This window comes from Silurus aristotelis, assembly GCF_946808225.1.
Source record: "Silurus aristotelis genome assembly, chromosome: 26".
NCBI classification, from domain to species: Eukaryota; Metazoa; Chordata; class Actinopteri; order Siluriformes; family Siluridae; genus Silurus; species Silurus aristotelis.
In genome coordinates this window covers 15,336,520-15,358,094 of record NC_139599.1, presented here as the reverse complement: position 1 = coordinate 15,358,094, position 21,575 = coordinate 15,336,520, and the positions used below count along the sequence as shown (strand labels likewise).

Below are 21,575 nucleotides of genomic sequence, written 5' to 3'. Positions count from 1 at the left end.
TCCCTCATTCTCTCTCTCTCTCTCTTTCCCTAACTGTGTCCTGGTGAGCTGGGCGGGACTCCTGGACTCCTCCTAGTGCACAGCTCTCAGCCAAAATACCGCATGCTTACAATTGCCCGGAGAGAGAGAATCCATTTATATGGCCAGTAATATTCCAGTGTAAATAGAGCTGTGTGTGTGTGTGTGTGTGTGTGTGTGTGTGTGTGTGTGTGTGTGTGTGTGTGTGTGTGTGAGAGACAAAGTGTGTGAGTGAGTGGAACGAATGCACAATGAGTAACAACGCTATTTTTTTTATAAAGTAAACTGTAGGTCTGCTTGAATTAATGTGAAGAAATAGAGTAATATATAATAATAAAACAAATGACAAAGACAAAACGACAGTACAGCAAGCTCTAAAGTAGACAAGTATCCTTGATAAATCCATTTCTTAAATAAATAAATACATACAAAAATCAAAATGCACAAAATGTTTTCACTGGATTTACTGATAAAAACTAAAAACTAAGGTTTTTCTCCCCTAGAAAGCAAAAAGTCTAATCATCATAGTTAGAATTGTAAAAACATTTAAGACATTAGGAGTACTTTCAGGAAAAATGGATGAATGGATGGATGGATGGATGGATGGATGGATGTGGTACCATAAAGGGAAGGATACATCTTTCCCTTAACACCATGAATATAGTATAACCTTAACAGCAATACTAATTCATATAGTGAAGTTGTTGTTAGCTTTAAGTATTGTTTTCCCACATTGCTTTACTGCCAGAAAAAAATTATTATGGATGGATGGATGGATGGATGGATGGATGGATGTGGTAGCATGAAGGATACATCTTTCGCTTAATAACATGAATATAGTATAACCATAACACCACTGATACATCATTGAAAATTTAACATGAAAAGCTAATTGAAACACCACTACATGCAAAAACCTAATATACATTAACTTAAAAAAAAAATAAATTGACTAAAGTCTATTTATTTCTGAATGTGAAACAATGTGGAAAATATCACCCAAGGCTAAGAAAGATTACTCTCAAATGTTAGCTAGCATGGTGTACAAATTAGCCGCTAACAAGGAGTTGTCACAATACAGACACTGCTTTATAAATAAATAAAGTGTAGGGTTTAAGGTTGTATTATTGTTCAAATATTCAATATTTTGTTAAACATTTGCTTGAAATGAACCCATTTTCAAGCTTAATGCTTAAAAAAGTCAGCTTGTGACTACACATATACTGTGTAATTATAGGAAATTGATTCAATGGGAATGGAATGAAAGGTAGATGTGAAATATAAGATAAAAAAAGAAGAAAGAAAGAAATACTTATAAAAAATAATCAAAATAAAATGATTAGTTGGTAGCTGGGTATAGAGTGTATGTACAGTATATAGTGTATGTGGAAATTAGGGGGCTAATCCAGAGTGCAGAAGCCTGCTGTTCCATCTAGTGGCCATGAACCAAGCAGCATTTAAGATTCTCTCTGTGGTACCAAAAAAAAACCCTTTCCATTAGTCTTTCCAAACAATGCTACTTATTTGTTTTATATGTTAAAGCAACCTACCGCAAGCTCGTTTTTTTCCCCTCGCATTGATGTGCTTCCACAAAAACCCTCGACTCCGATTTCACCCGTTCCATTAGCCTTGTCTCTTTTTTGTTGTTTGGCCGCACCAGTGTCATTTCCATATGAATTCTTGTTCTCGTCCCAAACACGACCCTGAAGGTTCATCCTTAGCTCAATGCCATTAGTATGCCATCGATGCCATCCTGCCCCCATTAGTACCTGCTGGCATTCCTCCAGTGTGGGTTGACTGTGAGGACAGAAGCGCCTGGGCCACGATGCCTCTCTATTCTCTTATCTTAAATGTGATACGTGTTGCCCTGGAGTGCCCTGACTTCCTAATTTAAGATCGGAGGAATTCAATTGTCAATTGACTGTTTAAACAGATGATTTGGTGGCAAAAAGAACGTGAGAAACAGCATGCGTTTTCTTAAAAATTAATCTCAAAAACAATCTCGTGTTTTTTTTTTTTTATGCAAATGTTGAACTTGCACAGGGAAATATCAATGGAAATGGAATAGATTTGGCTGGAGTTGTCATAGTTGGCGTATTACAGTAAAAAGTTTTGTGACTAAATGATGCAGACATTACTAAAACCTAAAGTTTCACTAAAACCTAATGGCTGTGGTTTTGGACAAAGTCCATGGCTATCTGGCTGGCATTCTTCTGAGCGTGTTAACTTGTCGTGCCCTTTTTATAATGTTCTCATAATGGTAGCTTAAAAAGAGAATTCTTGTGCAGGCTTTTTGAGAATCAGTGAAATTTTTTGAGCAGGAAGTATAACCTTAGATTACAAAAACAGTGTATATTCTAGATAGAATCTGAGGTAAACAAGAGAAAGTCAAAAATTCAAAGTAAGGAAAGTTCTTCCACAGTGACAGCAATGGCGCTATTTGCGGATGAGCGCATACAATAGGCATCCTGAATATTCCCAATATAACCGTCGGAGGCCCGAATCATTTGCACGCCTCTGGTTCTCTGGCACTGGAGTCAATTCAGTACCATGTTAGCTCCGTCCAGAATTATGAGCACAGTGCGCGATGCCAAGGAAAGCAAACACTTTATGAAAATAAATGGCTGAGGCTTCAAGCTCAATTTGCTCCATGTAAAGTGCTCTGTTTAAACTGGACAATCCATGAAAAAAAACATTGTATTTAATCTTATGTTTTTTTGTTTAATGGAGAAAATGAAACTACTTGTATTAAATAAAAGGTTAAAAATTTATCTTGTTTTGTTTGTTGACATTTTTACAACTGAATGGTTGCATGGAATTCCCCTGTAAGGTTTTATCTCGGCCATCTGATCCCAACTGTCTGGACCATCATAGCTGTTTTCCAGTGAGGGCTGGATTGAGGTGCATTGTCAAGATGCCTTGCAGTCCTTAAGGACATCATGTTCCCGTGCTTTCCCATGGCTTGTCGGCATCACTAGATTGAGTCCCTCGCGGGAACCCGAGGAGCCAAGATTTTTTTTTGCATCAGATATGCTTACAGCGGGTGGTGGTTTGTCATTCTCTGATTGGGTTACAGCAAAGTGACAGATGCACGCTCATTACAGACAAGAAGGTTAGGTAATGCCATTCGAGTACGAGTAACAGACATACTGAACGATTACTTGATGAAAAGTCATAGTCATGCTTATAGTCTAAGAGGCCTGATGCCTCTTTTTCTTTCTTCTGAAGGCATTAAAGTTATTGAACTGACTGTCTTTCTAGCTTGCACCCAAATAGAAAATCATACAAGCTAAGAATGCTTGCCTTGTCTTGTAGTGACGAGTCGTTTATGAACAATTTTGTTCACTTTGAACAAATCTTAAATGTGGCTCAGTCTCAAAGAGTGATTCTTCTGTTTTCAGGTAATGAGCTAACCATAGCAAAATCTGTGTAGGTTATTTACAGGAAACAGAATTGAGCAGTTCATCTTGCGACTCTTCTAGTACGAGTCCTTCGTTCCATTGCCACTTGACTCCCATAGACACTATGCAGTTATATATACATACATATATAAATGATTGGAACTATAGTGAAAGTTTATGTATATAGACATGTTGGGGGATCTGCTTTCTGAAAATTTAACATTTCTTTTTTTTAATCAAAGGTACGAAATGACTCAAAATACGATTTGTTTATCTTGATGGATGATATTCAAATCATCAAGTCACTAAAATGATTCGATCTTGCTGTAACAGCAAGCACCAATTAGATCCAAGTAAATTTGGAAGTTGCATTTGTCCGTCACACCTGGGAACAAATCATCTACAGTTGGGATGGAAAGACAGCTGGAATGGAAGATGAGTTTATTAGCTAATCAAAATAAATTGGACAGCATTAACTCATTGCCTCCCCACCCCAGCTTGGGTTACCAGCAACTCTTGTTGACCTAGCGAGTCCTATTAATACAGCATAGACGGCTGGAGCAGTCAACTGGTATCTTGTTGGAATCGATCCAGTTGTGTCTCCAGGGGAAAACTGAAAACAAGCAATGAATAAGTTCTGCATATGTTTTCAGATGAAGTGAGAAATTTAAATGTTGTATGGTTCAATATGTAGATCTACTAGATATGTTATTGTTACACTACAAGATGTTGAACTGACTATAAATCCCGTTTTTGATTGACGTCCTGAAGAGTCGAAGCAGTAAAGAGAGTAATCTCCATGAGCAAACACAGACTTAAAATTTTCTTCCCGAAATATTAGGATATTCACTGACCTACGTTTCCTGCACTATAACAAATATTGTGTTTGGAGGACTGCTTACGGACCTGCCAGTTCTGGATCCATCTTTGAATTGCCTTTTCAAAAAGTACAGCTTCCAGGTTCAAGTACGGGAAGTTTTCTGCAACAACAGTTGTGACTGATTTTCAGTTCTGGTTCAAATTCAAATCACTGGATTATATTAGCATGCTAATAAACAAGCATAACATTATGACTGGTGAAGTAAAAAAACATTGATTCTCTCTTCATCATGGCACCTGTTAGTGGGTGGATATATTTATTAGTCAGCAAGTAAACATTTTGTCCTCAAAGCTGACGTGTTAGAAGCAGGAAAAATTGGCAAGCGTAAGGATTTAAACAAACTTGACGAGGGCCAGATTGTGACGTCTAGACTACTGGGTCAGTGCGTCTCCAAAACTGCAGTTCTTGTGGGATGTTCCTGGTCTGCAGCGGTCAGTATCTATCTAAAGTGCTCCAAGGAAGGAACAGTGGTGAACCAGCAACAGGGTTGTGAGCGCCCGAGGCTCATTGATGCACGTGAGGAGCGAAGGCTGGTCCGTGTGGTCCGATCCAACAGAATGAAGAAGTTCATGCTGTTAATGCTCAGGACTGTTTTGGCAGCAAAAGGGGGACCAACACAATATTAGGCAGGTGGTCATAATTTTATGCCTGATTATGTTTTTAACAGATAACAGCTGGGAACCGTAGGTCTTTACATTGTGTATCTAATGCTGATAAATATAATTACCAATGAATTGCTATTTAAAGTGGAATTACAGGAAAATTAATTATGATGAAAGCGTCAGCAAGAAAATTCTTAAAAGTTTAGGAAGAAGTCACCAATATCAGAACAATGAGTATTATGACGTTCAACAGGATGTGTCAGGCCACATCACGTTACCCTTTCACTGATTATTTCCTCTCTTTCACGCTCGATATCCAGTATAAACTTCCTTTGTTTTCCACCATCCCGCTCTTATTGTACCTTTAGCCCTTGTAACTTTCGCCCATGGGTCATAGCGTAAACATTTGGTTTACAAGCACAGAGCACCAACTGATGTCATCCACAGTCAGACAAAACAGGAAGAAACAGCATCACGTTTGGCAAAAGACGAAGCGCCCACATAACATCCTTGTTCTTCTGTGCAGAGTGGCTTCTTAAGGAATTATAGTAAATTAAAACAAACACAGAATTGCTGAAAAGTGCGCATACGCTGACAGGAGACCAGGCTTTCAACTCCACCCTTAAGAACCACCCGAAAGATTTTATGCTGCAAACTCAGACATGAAGACGACGACCAAATTGAATAAAAAATCGAAATGAAATAAATAAATGAAACCACCCATAAAGAAACATAGCAACAGTGCGGGAGGAAGACTATAGAAGTCGTGTACGAGAAGAAAAAACAAAACAACAACATGCATGCTTCAGATGGCAGCAAAGATGGCAGTCTCCCAATTCTTTCCTCTTTATGGAGATGAAGATAACATCAGACACACATTTCTTCCACGCAAACACCCTTTGTTGGTGCGAGCAGGATTTTGTGAACATCACAGCTATTAGTCATGCAAGTGAATAAATTCGAATCTATTTAAGAAAAATCTGGATTGAACCTCTTCCGTTTCTGGAGCCCAAAACCAGCTTTGTATAGGAAATCATTTTGTGGAAATCTGAATTCATTATAAACCCTTTTTTTTTAGCAGGAGACCTTATACTCCAACCCATGTAGAGCACATTTTCAGTTAGCTGGCTTTGTGCACAGGGTCATTATCATGTTGGAACAGGTTTGGGTTCCATATAGTTGGTAGCAAGTACGGGGAAAATTTCATTCTCCTGCTTTCAATTACTTTGTGGTAACATTTTGGGGAAGAACCGCATACGTCTTGTTACTTTATATACGATTCATGTTCATTACATTATATAATTTTTTTGTTACACATACTTCTAAGAAGACTCCATTGCAATTTAGTGTCGACCTGAACAACTCCATCTATTTGTCAATGCATCATGGAGCGTCACACAGGCCAGGATAAACAAGTCCTCGAGCAAGGCACCATTAACAAAGAAGCACTGTGCCCTACTTGGTGCCTCTGCATATCCCATTAAACCGTCAGCACTCTCGAAACATTCCCTAAAATTCCTCGAAACAAAAACAACACTTTTCCCCATAAATTAAATCAAAGCCCTTTTTGTGAGCTCCTCACACATTTCTCTCTTTTACTCCAAATAAATACAGAGCAGCCTTGAAATGTAGCCTTTTCAACAGATAAGATGAGAGGAAGAAAAAAAATGGGTAGAACGAAATTTCTAAATTTGGCTCTAGATTGTTTTCAATCAGACCCCCCCCCCCCAAAAAAAAAAGAGAGGAACATCCAAACACGTCTTTCTTTACATTTAATGCTGAGAGAGAAAAAAGGGATATTATGAGAGAAAATGTCTGTAGCACTAAAGGTGAAGGAAAGGCCAGGCTCCTGCAGTCGGGGGCGATGATATGAATAGGGCATTGATCTGCCAGGCCGGAGACGAGGGAGTAAATGGAAAGCAGCGTTTGCTGAAGTTATTGGTGCATGAATCATATTAACTGCCACACCGAACAGATTTAAGAGCTATGATTTTTATTTCCTTTCCGCTTTACTCTTCAATCGTCTGCGTTTTTTTGCACCAAACGAACTCACCAGCATGTAGCAAAATACACTCTGAGGCATTGAACATACAATTTCATGTATTAAAAAGTATGTATAAAATACAGACGAAAGCCATAGTGAACCTTTGAGCCTGTCTACGCTGAGGTCTTGTATTCATGCTCTGGTTGATGGAAGTGTCTATAATGATCGGTAGCTGGGAAAAATGTGTTTGTGTGTCTGTGTGTGTGTGTGTGTGTGTGTGTGTGTGTGTGTGTGTACACACCATGCAGCGCCATCTTATCAGATCAAACCTTCTCCTGGAGGTTCCTCAGCCTGAAAAGACATACAAGTCTCTGTTTAAATGGCGTGCCAGGGCTAGCAGAGACATCAAGGTCCAACGCTATCTAATGCATCCGTTTTTTTAAAGATGGTATCGTCCGCACGTACTGTAGGATGCGACAAGCTGCCTCAACAAACTCAGGGACTCTTATTAATAATCCTCTGCCGTAACCACCGACACTTTAGCACTCCGTATAGTGAATTATCTGTTACTATAGAAATGATAACGTACAAATTAACTGAAGTGTGTGGGTTTTAAACTGTGATTTGTCCTGCTGCTTGCACTGCACCTTCTGACACTTTTTGTGCCCAAACATATATGGACACCGGCTGGTTAAACACATGATGTCTATGTACACTGCATTCACTTTAGTTCCTCATGCTCTGGTTTACTCATCAGAAGACGAGGCAACAAACTGCCACCGTTGAGTCCTTGAGCCAGGCTCTTAACCTCATCTGCTCCTGGGGTGCCTTAACAAGCTGGTATATGTGAACATCCCAACATTTTCAATATCCCATTCCAGATTTAGTCTGTTATAATAACCTCCACTCTTGTTCCACTAGATGTTCCACAAGATGTTCCACTAGATGTTCCACTAGATTTGGTGGAGATTTGTAGAAAATCATTTAGTTGCAAAAGTAATAGTAAAGTCAGGTACTGATGTAGGTGAGGTGAGGAGGCCTGGGGTGGAGTCAGCATGAAGAATTAATCGTAAAGGTGCTCAATAGGGGTAGCAGGAGATGTTCCACCTTAACGCATGTAAAGCATATTTACATGGAGCTGGTTTTGTGCAGCACAGAAGCATGGTCATGCTGGAACAGGTCTGGGCCTCCTAGTTCAACCGAAGGGAAAATGTCACGTAAGCACATCCAAACACATTTTATGCAACATGTTAAAATGAGCCATAAATACAGGGTGTGTTATCCTCCTCATCCAACATCGTGACCTGACCTCACTAATGTAAAGGGGAAAGTGGCATCTCACTAGTTTAGATGTTCGACTTCTGTTTGAAAGGTCGTGAGTACAAATTCCAGCACCACTAAGCAGCCACTGCTGGGCCTAAGAGCAAGACCCTCAACTGCTCAGTTGTGTATAATGACAAAATATAAGTCGCTCTGGAAAAGAGCATCTGCCAAATGCCATAAATGTGAATGTAACTGAACTATTACAAGCACGATTCCCCAAAGCCGTGCTCCAAACTCTAAAGCAAAACCTTCCCAACTTTTTTTATTAAATGCAGCGCTACATATAAATTAATATAAAAGAGGAAAAATTAAAACCTTTAATGCAACACATTTATTCATGGCATCCTTTCATTAAAAAAAGAAGATCTACAAGTTATATGCGCCGAGTCTCAAATCAGGCACCAAAATCCGCCATGATGCGCACATCCGGCAGCTAAAACCGTCCGTGTGGAAACATAGCAAAAGTTTCGTTTGGTGTCCTGATGATTTACGTCATTTGAAACTCTATAATTACTTTAAAACATTTACAAGAATATTTTGTGTTCATGCTCTGTGTTGAGTTTGGGTTCACTAAACATACATTTGCATAAAGCATCAATATTTGTCCATGGCCATGTTGATTAGATTATTAAAGACGTGAAAAGTACATTTACATTTAGAACAGATACAAATGTGCGATTAAGTTGCGATTGAACGTGATTAAATATTTTAATCTATTGACAGCCCTAATATATACATTATATATAAATAGTGAATATATTTATTCACTATTTGGTGTCAAATGTCAGGAAAACAGTGAACAAGACTTGCCAGAATAAGCAGAATGAGGAATTGTGGGTGTAGAAAAAGGAGGCATTTTTACCAATTTCAACAAAAAAATATGTATTGACATGAAGAAAAAAAAAAACTCATGCAGTATTCTAATATACAAGTCTGAAACTGCAGATTATGCTGAAAAAAAATCTTTATTTATTCGTATAAACAAACAACATTAATAATAAAAAGAAATTACTTTTAAACTTAAGCGCTATATTAAATTGCTGAATCAGTAGAAATTACCAAAAACAAACTTGTTCAGTCACATGGCATGAATTCCATGAGTTCCATAGTTGATTATTTTATTCTTCCAATCCCGAAACACTGAAAAAATAGAAGTGTGAATAAAAAATGTGAAATATTTACAGATTAACCTATCGTGAAGTAAATTTCATGTAAATCTGCAATAACACTGCCCCCTTGTGTCAGTTTATCAAATTACAAACTACTCACTCTTCATTCTTGGATTTGAGAGCAGAAAACATCTTGGAGCACATTTCTTTCTCCTTGTCCAGGTCTTCTTTGTAAGAACTGCAAGCATATAAAAAAAAAAAATAAAGTTTTAGGCTTCCTCTCAAAATCGACAGAGCTCCATGTGGCAGAATTCGACTCACAGTGCCAGCTTCCTTAGCAGGTTGTTGATGTCTGCGTCAAACGGCTTCCTGGCCTGAGCCATGGCGAGGTAATCTTGTGCCTTCTCATAATCGTTCATCTCCAAGCACGCCTGTGGAAGATAGACGATAAGTGAAAAATTTATTAGTTCAGCGATTGATCATATCTGTAATTATGAATTAGAGTAATTATTGATGATTGAATTTGTTCAATAAAAGTTAAAATTTAGAAATAAAGTAAATTCATTACTTCTAGTAAACCAATAAGATGTTATCAAAATCTTTCAGAGACAGAAAAATATATAATAGTGTAAGTACATGACATCTCAACGCTTTCTTAGTGGCTTGAATATACTCTATAAAAGTTTGAGGACACCTGAGCATGAGATTGGTTTGTGCTCCATGAAGATATTTCACACCGACTCCCAATTTGCTCTTATAACAGCCTCCACTCTTCTGGGAAGATGTTCTACCGGATTTTGTAGAGATTCATTCAGCCACAAAGTGTGGAGTTGACATGAGGAGGCCTGGGGTGTGTTCCAATTCATCCCCCAAGTGTCTAGTTACGTTGCAGTTCTATAGCAGGAGAGCATCTTCTCTAATACATGTAAAGCAGATCTTCATGGGTCTTCATGGACGGCTTTGTGCATTGACATGCTAAAACAGGTTTGAGTCTCCTAGTTCAAGTGAAGAAAGTTTTTCAAATCATCTGATGCGGTCGTGCGCTTTCGATTTTGTGCACATCTGGCTTAAAAAGTCAGGTGTCCCTATTGACAAGAAGCAAACCAGCTAAGCATCTGACCCGAATGGTGGAGAATGATTTGTACAGGAAGTGATGTGAGCAAGTCCCTGACCTGACCGCAGCGGAACAGAGCTTTGGTGTTAGTAGGGCTGATCTTCAGAGCCCTCTGGCCAAACTGCAGGGCTTTGTGTGGTTGCTCCAGGCGGAGGTAAGTGAGGGAGAGATTGAGCAGGAAGGGCAGGTTCGCCTCCTCCACACGTCTCTTCTCATCTCCGTCTGCTGGCTTGCGGTTACTCAGCAACGTCATGGCCTGCAGTGACAAAGACAAGAAGCAGACGGTCGACTCTGAATCATGACCTGGTTTTGGTCTTTGTTTTATTGTTTTTTGTCAGATATGTGCTATTAAATATGTTTTTTTTTTTTCTTTTAAAATTAAAATGACTGTTTAATCACACACACACACACACACACACACACACACACACACACACACACACACAAAAAAAATTCCCTTAGCCTACCTGCTTGTATCTGTCTTTGGCGTCTTCGTATCGTCTCTGGTTGAAACAGCGGTTTCCGAAGCTCCGCTCTGTGTCGACTACATTTAGCAGTGTAGACAGAGGAGACAAGTTCTGCTCTTCCTGTGAAACAGTTTTGAACAATCAGCACTTTTACTGTGTATCACATCAACCTGGAACATTTGCAAGTACAAAAAAAAGAAGAAATTTAGCCACCGATGTTTGCCATTCAAAAAGACATTCAGCCAAACAATAGCATCACCCAGGGTCATTTAAATGCTAAACTTCATTTAAAGAAAGAAACTGATTTATTCAATGAATCGAAAAGACAAAACTCACTGGTGAAAGTGCAAAGAACTCGTCCACTTGGGCCGAGTCAAGATAGTCGACGACCTGCACCTCGTAAAGCACTGTGGCCCACGGTGGGATGACAGGAGGACAGCCCATCTCTCCATAGGCATATCTGGGCTGCACGAGAAAACGAGAGAACTCTCCTCTCTTCATGGTTCGCAGGCCGATGTCGAGGCCCCACACAGTCATGTCTGATTGACAAAATGTAAAAGGTCACCTGCTCTGCTGCGATTTAGGAAAAAAATAACCAGCCTCAGGATCACAGTGAACGTGGCAGTGGTTCCAGCTACAAGGCAAGTTACAGGGTTATATTTTACATGGTTCTTATTAAAGGTTGATGGATTTTACCAATACCGATAGCTAGGTTGGATCGTACTTGTCATTCAACTTTCAATCAACTGATGAATGAATAAAAAATGGCTAATGGATAAAAAACAACCAAAAAAAACCACAAACTAAAATATCTATCTAAAATCATGACAATCTGCTAAAGAAAATAAATGAGTATATAATTTATTTTAATAAATATAATTATACATGTTAATTGATTAATATAATATAGCGTACTCCATGCAGAGTGCAGTCTTACCTGCAAAACAAACAGCACATTGCCTCTAGAGGGCGCTCTCGTAATAACAGGGAAAATTCCCAGCTGATTCAGCAATGAACACAACCCGGAAAAACTATAGGTTTGTTTTTTTTCCAGAAAGTCAATAATTCCAGCAATCAACTATCGGTGCTTATTAATTTACAAAAACGATTAATCGGTCGCACTCTAGTTCTCAGTAATTCATTATAATTTATATACTGTAGTAAGGCTGGTTAAAGCACAAAGCTGCACAGCAGGCATGTGACACCAATCGATTAAAAGTGTAGGGTTGTTGGTTCTGTGGTTTTATCTTCTGTCAGGAGACCTAAAGAATTTACTTAAAGCTGTAAACTACACTTTAGGAAGAGAAAGGAAGAGTTTGGTAAGTAGAATGACCATTTATAGCTGCTATAATTTAGGTAAACAGAGGAACTTGTTTTGCAGATATAAAACCTACCTACAGATGTTTTTTCTATTCTAAATAAACACTTTGACCATTTTCATAAAAGCACGCCCCTCTTGTCTTTAATTCATTACACAAATATAATGATCAAGACAGTTACCTTTTCCCAGCTTCATCATTTTGGGAAATTTAAAGCTCCTCGTCGACTCAAAGGGCTGATCCGAGTACTCCAAGAATCCCGAAAAGTGAACTGTTAACGAGATGAACGTGACGAAGGTTAACTTGATAACAGAACAGACAGACCTTATTGTTCACAGTGGCAGTGACGTAGTGGCTGATACTCACTGCTGACTGAAGCGTCTCTGGGTACGAGCGGACCTTTTCCCTCATGTACCACTTCCTTGAGAATTCCACCATCACCCAAAACATCTTGCATTTGCCGAGCGAGACGCTGAAACGGCATCTAAGGTGTGACAAAAAACAAAAAAATATATATGTATAAAGATATTTTATATATATATATATATATATATATATATATATATATATATATATATATATATATATATATATATACACACACACACATATACATACACACACACACACACACTTATGTATATTCATTCGTTTATGTTCAGGAAGAGCTTTTACTCTCTGTGACACTATGCTGCCAAAAAACACAACATAAACAAATGGTATTATGAAATATATATATATATATATATATATATATATATATATATATATATATATATATATATATATATATATATATAATGTATTTTATTTAATAAAAATAGATAAAATAATAAGAAGAACCCTTTCTTGTTTGCAGTGGCTCATTTTGGGGGCCATATTGTACAATTTCCTCTAAAAAAATGTGCATTTTTTAATTAAACTTTAGCTCCAAATTTTACTTTAAATAGGTCAGAGATGGTTATTATACAATCCACTGGCTAAAAAAGTTGCAAAACTTGTGAAAATGGACCAAACTAGACAATAAGCAAGTGACTAGCAGCTAGCTTGACTGTGTTTGTTTGTGTTTGTTTGTTTGTTTGTTTACCTGTATTCCAGCTCGATGGCGCTCCTCTGGGTCTATAAACTGCATCACTCTTGAGCAGACACCGTTCATCGACAGGGACATGATTTCTTAACTTTAGTCTTTAAGTTGCTTGTTTATTTTATTATTTTCTTTGAACTTTAGCTAATTTTTAGAAAACTCTAGCTAATAGGGAAGGTGAAGGTGAACTCTAATTGGTACAAACACTGGGGCGCCACACTCAGGTGGAAAACCAACATTAAAGTCACACTATTTTTTACTTTCTTTTCTTTTTAATAATTAATTAACTTTCATATTGTCTTTATTTGTCCATAACCGGAAGTTCAAGTCTTTTAGAAATTGATATAATGAAATGATAAATTAAAGCTTCAGGTTTTCAGAAACCTGGTCACCATACTACAGAAAAAGAAAACATATTGAAATTCCCTATATTTATTACACTATATTTATTTATTTTAATTATCATTATTGAATTGAATGTTTTTTTCATTATTATTAATTTCATGTGGGGTTTTTTAAGCAGGATATCATGCAGTATCGCTACCTTTCACCAGAAGATGGCGCTATAATCACATTAAAAGAATATTCATAACATTTACTTAATATCCAACCGTCCATCTATTCATCCATCACACTGGGTGTAAAAGCATAAAAAAACACATTTGTTTTAAATTTTTTATTAACAACAGCTACAACAATAATTATTTCTCTTATAACAAGAAAAATGGCACATTTATACCAGATAAAAATCCATACAGATCAACATGACTTAATATTCTTTCTTTCTTTCTGTTTTTTTTTATTTTTTAATAAAACCTTGTAAACCTGCAGCAAATGTACATATTTGGTCCCTATTCATGTGTATAGAGCTAAATTCTTTTGACTTAAAGACATGATTAAAACTTGACAATAAGCTCAAAACTACTGGATTTATAAACAAATACACTGTAATATACCGAAGTAATCAAATATTATTGGTTTCTAAAAAAGACAATTTCAGTCTTTAATTCATGAAACTTGTGTTCTTATTTCCACATCTATTAAAGAGATATGTGTATATAGGAGATTATTAATAGTATTATTATTATTATGTTGTGTAATTTGTACTTTGTACAGTCCTTATCAACATATAGTGCACCACAAAATGCATTCTGAGGAAAACTAAAGGATGATAAAGTAAATAATCCCATTTGTTTATGTTTACTATGCCTGAAACTGTATTCCTTATTTGTCTCCTCAATCGCCACTATGAGACAAAATTAAAATCTTCATTCTGTGTAAAACATGATTGTGACTGCTGGGCTGCATGACTCTACAGTCTGAGTCCAGTTTGTTCTCAAAACCATTAATGGCTTGCCTCCAAAAGAATAAAATTACCTTAAAACATTTGTTAATGACAAATCATCTGTCATGGACACCAAAATTGAAATCTTACTGATGTCTTTTTATCATTGAGAAAACAGAGGCTTAACCCTGCTGTGTCCCATCAACAAGAGCAAAAGCAAGAACACAGATTAGATGACTGCAACTATGGGTTTCAGCATGAAAAGAGCTGAATAGATTATGCAAAAGAAGTATAGAATAATAGATAGGATCAGTAGACATCCCCGACTGTTACTATGAAATTAACTGACCACGAGAACGAGCATCATGCTGCTTTGTTCCTTCACATTTTTTTGGTGTGCTTTGAGGCTTGGAAACACTTCATTAGGATTAATGTGCAACAAGCATAGCATACATTTGATCTTTCTTTAAAAGGAAAATCATCCTGAGTTACAAACATTACAATCATACATATACACACACCTATGCACATACTCATTATAATATATATATATATATATATATATATATATATATATATATATATATATATATATATATATATATATATATATATATATATATATATATTTTTATCATTTATTCAAACCATGACCCGATGCGAGGAAGCTCTCTTCTTCTTTTTAGACTTAACCATCAGTCCCTGAAGCTCTCCAGGTGGAATAAGTAAATCCGCAGGCTTTGCAGTCTCTTTCGTTTTCATGCCCCTCAGAAAGTCTATGGTCGCGTATTCTGTGCTTGAGTCTTTGGGCGGCGGGGTCTTCTGCTTGCACGAGCTTTCAGACTGCAGCACCTGAATTTCCGCATAGTGCAATTCATCGGAATCCTTCCTCGTCGTCGTCGTCTTCTTCTTCCTCACTTGGGCATACTCGGGTTCGACCGGCACGTTGTCGTATATGTGGGGATCGAGGCTCTAATCCAGAAGTGAGCATTAGAATCTATTTAGTGGACCCTTTAAGAAAGGGCTTGATCTAGAATAAGAATCCTTTAACTATATAAATTCAAACATCTGACTGGTTCAAATGAACAATTTCAACAATTACTCTCAAATGTTTAATAATGGGTTTACATGAGGATTAATGATTTTGAACTCTGCTATACTGTAGTATGCTCACATTTCTCAACAAATAGAATATAGTGATGACAATAAGTCTGGTGTGAGTACATTTACATTTACGGCATTTGGTAGATGCCTTTCTAAATGTTCTAATTTATACAAATGAGCATTTGAGGGTTAAGGGGCTTGCTCAAGTGCCCAGGAGTGACAGTTCTGATAATGATGGGCTTTGAACTCATGCAGTTCCAAGCAGAAGTCCAAAGTTTTAACCACCAAGCGACCACTTTCCTTAAATGTCCCAATAGTTACAGTGTTGTATTTTTTAACAAATACATACCTGATGACGTGAAGCTGCAGGTGGAGCTGACGAAAAAAAAAAAAAAAGAAAATTGTAATGAAGTTATCAACAAAGTTAATGCACCATCTAAAGAAAGTCTTTATCATGACTACAGTACAGTGAATATTTATTCTGAGGTAAAACATAACAGTTTCACATTACTGCACATTTTGGTGTTTTGCACATTTTTATCCAACACACCCACATTGATAAATTGCTGGTTCAGCTGTTGGGGGAGTATTTGCTGGACTTCATATGGTGTTCTGTGTGTACTTTCAATAAAAAATTATCTTGCTTTATGTATTAATACTGCTGGGGAAGTACTCAGTAAAATTGGAAGGAAAATCAAATGAAATATGTTTCAAATGTTTCCCAAATGGTCAAAGGACCAAGAAAAGAAACATAACAAAAAATTGTTTCTTAATATTGTAATATTATAAAAAACTTACAACATAGAGAAAGTCTGTTCTGAATTGACCTCTGGATTAACAAAGTGTCTGTCTGTCTGTCTGTCTGTCTGTCTGTCTGTCTGTCTGTCTGTCTGTCTGTCTGGTGTTATGACCTTATTAGACATATCTCACAGAACCCAAAAAACACAGGTAAGAAACCCCTTACTTTAATAAGATGCCATTTAAAAGACATTGCAAACAAACCAATCAAAGGCATTTTACTGGATCCCACTTTCAAGATTCACACGTCACAAACTGTTTTATAAACATTCTTAAGTAACGTTTAAAAATGTATCGCATTGAACTATTCACTCTGGCAACACAGTCTTGTGGCCAGAAAAGTGTACAAAAAGTATACAATAATTATTATAACACTATGAAATCCAACTAGGCTACAAGTACATATTGTAGAACTATAGTGCATTTGAGACACAGTCATGGTACCAGACACAGAAGTTAATGCTGGAACATTGTCATGCTGGAAAAGATGTAGGTCTATTATTTCTATACAATTGTGTGCCTCTAATTTTTTTTTGAAGAAAAAAAAAACACATATCTAGTGAAAAATCAGGTGTCCCAAAACTTTTATCCACATAGTGTATCTTTATAGCGTATTCATAATAAAGATATATTTTTAATGACTGGTTTTCAGACAGTACCTTTCCTCGTTGACCGCTTTAGACTTAACTTCCTTGGATTTAAACCCCACCTAAGAGAGATAAGCAAAACATTGATAAGCCCATATTTCCTTTTCAGTAGCTCATCAAATTCATAGAGTCTGGGTCAAATATCCTTTTCAATACCAAAACCTAATAATGACCCTCAAATCAGGGCCCTCAAATTGAGAGCATCGTTGAGATTTTTTTTTATTACTTATTATTACTCAAATTGAGATTCTTATTACTTATTATTCTTTGTTATTACTAATTTGAGAGTCTGAGAGTCTGCATGCAGTCGTCCATGTGTGGGGACTCTGAGCTGACACAGCTACGATGGTCTAGTTTTGCTCTGAACTAAAAAAAAAGAAAAATTCCAATAATACTCCCATTCACATTTAAAGTTGCGATCATAGATTGATAGTTCAGAGCTTTGAAGATTTTCTCTTTCCATTCTTCACTATTTTGTTTCATACTATATGTCAATTATCCATTGATACTTCATTCTGAAAAGGACAGGGGTTTATTGTGGTTTGGCATGACCCCTGTACAGATGACCGTGATAAAGAGAAATGAGTCAGTTGAGTATACGAACATTCAAAAGCATGATCTTTTCTCCGTTCATTTTTTCGATTAAAACAATTTCTACAAACGCCCTCCTGACACCAAGGATCTCGAATACACTCTCGTCCTCTGAATGCACTCTGCAAGGTAGAGACTGTTCCAGTTTAGTGCCTGGGATAAAAGAGGAATTCTGCTTTAACTGGAAAAATAACCCCTGGCTGTCATGTTATAAGCTATACTTCATCCATTTTTTGATTATAAACTTCAATTCGAGAATGGACATTCCTCGGTATTCATCTGTCATATCCTTCTGCGATATCCCAGATAGAGCAATGTTGAATCAGCATTAAATCAATGGTAATGCATTAATCAAAATACAACTGAATCAATGTCACCCTGCTTTCTGGAATTGGATTGAACCTACAACATGAAATATTCTGTAGTGAATACAGTTTTAAAAGTATGGAAACAGTCTTTTATCCGTTTTTGGGAGACACTTGCATGTTCTTTTTTTTTATATGCAACAAACTTGATAATTTGAAGATATTCATTTTCATTAAACTGTCATCTTACGCAATAACAGTAGACTTTAAATGAAAAACATATAGCACAAGTTTCTGTTTTTATTTGGAGAACGTACTGTACTAAAACAACATGGCCAGCAATTCATACTACAATACGGCATACAATTCTGTCTGAACTGCAACTCATTGGAACCGACTTCACTATACAAGAAGACAAAATGCTCTGTAAGCATTATTAGCATAGTGTTATGCATCATGGAATGACCTGCCCAGGCACCTCACCTTAATCCTATTAAACTGCTCTGGGGCGTACTGGATCACAAAGTCAGAAAAAAATCTCCAACTAGTGAAAAACACCTTCCAAGTTTTAGAAGAAGCAGGGCGAAGTATTTCAGCTGAACTTTTGGAGATAGCGACTGTCCGGATTGCAAGAGTGTGTAAAGCTGTTAATCATGCAAAGGGAGGATTTTTCAGTGAAAATACAGTGGAACATCTGAACATTTATATATTTATTTTTTTGTCAAAGGAAATGATAATACAGTTAAATTACTTACAGCGCATAAAAACAAAGGAACATGTGTGTGTCTCAAAAACCATAGGTGTTTCCAAACTTTTGACACGCACTGTACATATGTAGAAAAAAGAAAATTGTGCTTTAAAAAAAAACTAATAAAGAACCTGGTGTACAGTATAAAGATTAGAAAGAAAACTGAAGTGTACATTATGCCACAATGTAGAACAGTTCAGAAGGAAACCACTTTATAGGGATGTATGAATGACGTGACTGTTCAAAGTGGGTGGATCCTAAAGCCTCCTTTAAAGGATTAAATGAAATCCGTTTATTATTGGGTTTTATTTTATTACATGCACTTATAGCTTTAACCAAATATTTTTACCCCCCCAAAAAGCACTGATTTACCCTCCATTATTTTACCCAGCGCATATCATTCTCCTATAATAAAAAGCGGAATATCTCACGTGCCCATTCATCAAACCATTGTTGCGTCATAATACGGATAAACCACGCCCCTAAAAATTGTACTTTTTTAATATACAGCATTGTACACAAGCGTGCAGTTTGCTGTAGTATAGGACGGACTTTGAACAATGTGTCAACACTGTGGTTGTTATTTCCGGTTAACAAAAGGGACAAAAACCCCGCCCAAAACACGTTTATATTTATATTAATATTTATATCCGTATATATTCTATTATAAGGCTTACATTTGTACTTGTTTTTGCTGTTCGCTCCAGTGAACTAAAGATCCTGGTGTGGTTGTTTGTCTCTTCCTTGTCCCCTGCCCACGCAAATCTCATCCAATAAATCAATAATCGGTTACAAAAAACGAAAAATTGTGATACTCATAATAACTGATTTATAGTATACGCGTTACAATATGCAGGTATACGATATTTCTTCAAAAATGGTTTCCTTATGCAATCGGTCCTGCCATAATACTGTATACACTGTTTAGACTCGATTTATCCGGTTTATTTTTATCTTGATATAAGCAGTAATCGAATTTTTATAGACCGTATGTAGTACTGAATAAATCAAATATATTGTAGAAATGAATAAATGGAGGTAAAGTTTGGTTTACTTACTTATCCAAGGTATTGGTGACTCTGTTGCCCATGGCTGCTGCTCATGGTTTTCTGAAGAGTTGAGCCAATGAGCAGCTCCTGTTTTTATCAGCGTCTTCATTTCCGTGTTGCTCAGTGGGAAGTGAAGTCGAGCAGGTGAACTGAACACCACCACGTCTGTCCTTGTGACCTTACCATTGGTAGTCAACGTTTAACCAGCAAACCCACTGTATATAATAAACCTCTTTTCATTTGGATCATGTGGGCAGAAAGATTTCAGAAAATAAAATTAAAGAACAAAAATCTACTATCAATAAATGTTCTCCCAAAACATCCTAAACTCCAGAAGTCCTAAGAAGCCATGCATTATCATATTTTTCACTTCTTCTTTCCTCGTGACCAGGACTTTATTTTATCCTGATCCGCAAGTTGATTTCTCGAGAACACGAGTTTCTCGTGATCTCGACAGACGTTTTCTAATTTCTCAACGCGATGAAATTTTGCGATCTTGGTAAACACCACTTCATTTTCTCCTGATCTCGACATAACAAAAGTTGTTTTCCTGTGAACACGACTACATTTTCTTGTGATCGCAGCGTCTTTTTCTCGTGAACACGATTACACTTCTCGTGATCTTGACACAAGTTTTCTCGTGAACTCCAAACAACTACATTTTCTCAAGATCTCGACATAAACACTGTTTCTTCATGATTCCTTTCTTCATTTTTCTGTGCATTTGGCATAAGAGCATGTTCTAGAGGTATCGTCATGTATGATCGCATTCGTTTTTGCTTTGATCGCTGATGAGTTTGAAATTATGTCGTGATCAAAAGAAAACTTATGTTGAGATCACAAGAAAATGAAGTCGTAATTACAAGAAAATAAAGTCGTAATCACAAGAAAACAAGAAGAAATATATATATACCAATTCATGGACTGTTAGAACGTCCGTCCTAAACGATACTGTAGTAGATTCTTTTCTAGGAACAACAGGTTCTTAAGTCTGCTTGCATGTTTTTTCGAAAACAGGAGGAAACCTGGGCTCCAGGAGGAAAACTGGGTGCTGAATCCCTATCAGATGTGACACCAAGCTCTGGAGATGTGAGGTGGCAGTGACTAGAGTCGCTAGCACCGCATTAAAACAATTTTATTTCTAAAATCAACAGGACGCCATGATGCTGTGGACACTCCTGGATTTATAATGGAATTGTGACCATACAAAGGACTTTGACTTTTTTTGTAATCAAAACCACATTCAGATTTATTTTTTGGTTTGTTGAAAGATTTCAAAGAAACTTGTCTGCATACAGGAAAAACAAGAAAATCTGGATACTGACATTTCTATAAAGTTTCCATCAATTACTCTATATTATATGCTAAAGTATGAGAGGCACGTACAAAAGAAACAATATTCATGTGGATTTAATAATAATAATAATAATAATAATAATAATAATAATAATAATAATAATGCGTTATGACCATCTAGTCAGACAAGTATGAACTTTTTACATAGCAGTTGTAAATAATCTTTTCAGGTACATTTCCCTAAAATGGGTGACTTTATACAAAATATCTTTTATTATAAATATAGATTAAAATATCCCTAAATCCAGAGCAATTATTTCACTTTAAATACATGTTAATTACATTTTAAATTTCAAATACAAACTCGATGCATGGTACAATGTACAATATTGCATTTTATATGTTATTTAAATTCCATTTTCACTTGGACGACTGAACACATTGCTTTTTT

General features: G+C 36.7%; 2 protein-coding genes across 2 annotated transcripts; both read right to left on the bottom strand.

The window, feature by feature from the left end:
• Positions 1-9,258: 9,258 nt before the first annotated feature.
• fkbp6 (FKBP prolyl isomerase 6) lies at positions 9,259-13,490 on the bottom strand. Its single transcript, XM_083532165.1, has 9 exons — positions 13,305-13,490; positions 12,584-12,701; positions 12,399-12,488; positions 11,235-11,437; positions 10,899-11,018; positions 10,490-10,687; positions 9,639-9,748; positions 9,478-9,555; positions 9,259-9,348 (listed from the first exon to the last, which is right to left on the bottom strand). The coding sequence occupies exons 1-9, from the start codon at positions 13,383-13,385 to the stop codon at positions 9,327-9,329; spliced, it is 1,020 nt and encodes a 339-aa protein (XP_083388291.1). The 5' UTR covers positions 13,386-13,490; the 3' UTR covers positions 9,259-9,326.
• Positions 13,491-15,214: 1,724 nt separating this feature from the next.
• On the bottom strand, positions 15,215-19,983 carry LOC310720294 (uncharacterized protein). Its single transcript, XM_083530770.1, has 4 exons — positions 19,838-19,983; positions 17,148-17,197; positions 16,040-16,065; positions 15,215-15,558 (listed from the first exon to the last, which is right to left on the bottom strand). Exons 1-4 carry the CDS (start codon positions 19,867-19,869, stop codon positions 15,229-15,231), a joined length of 438 nt encoding a protein of 145 aa, XP_083386896.1. The 5' UTR covers positions 19,870-19,983; the 3' UTR covers positions 15,215-15,228.
• Between the last annotated feature and the right edge of the window lie 1,592 nt (positions 19,984-21,575).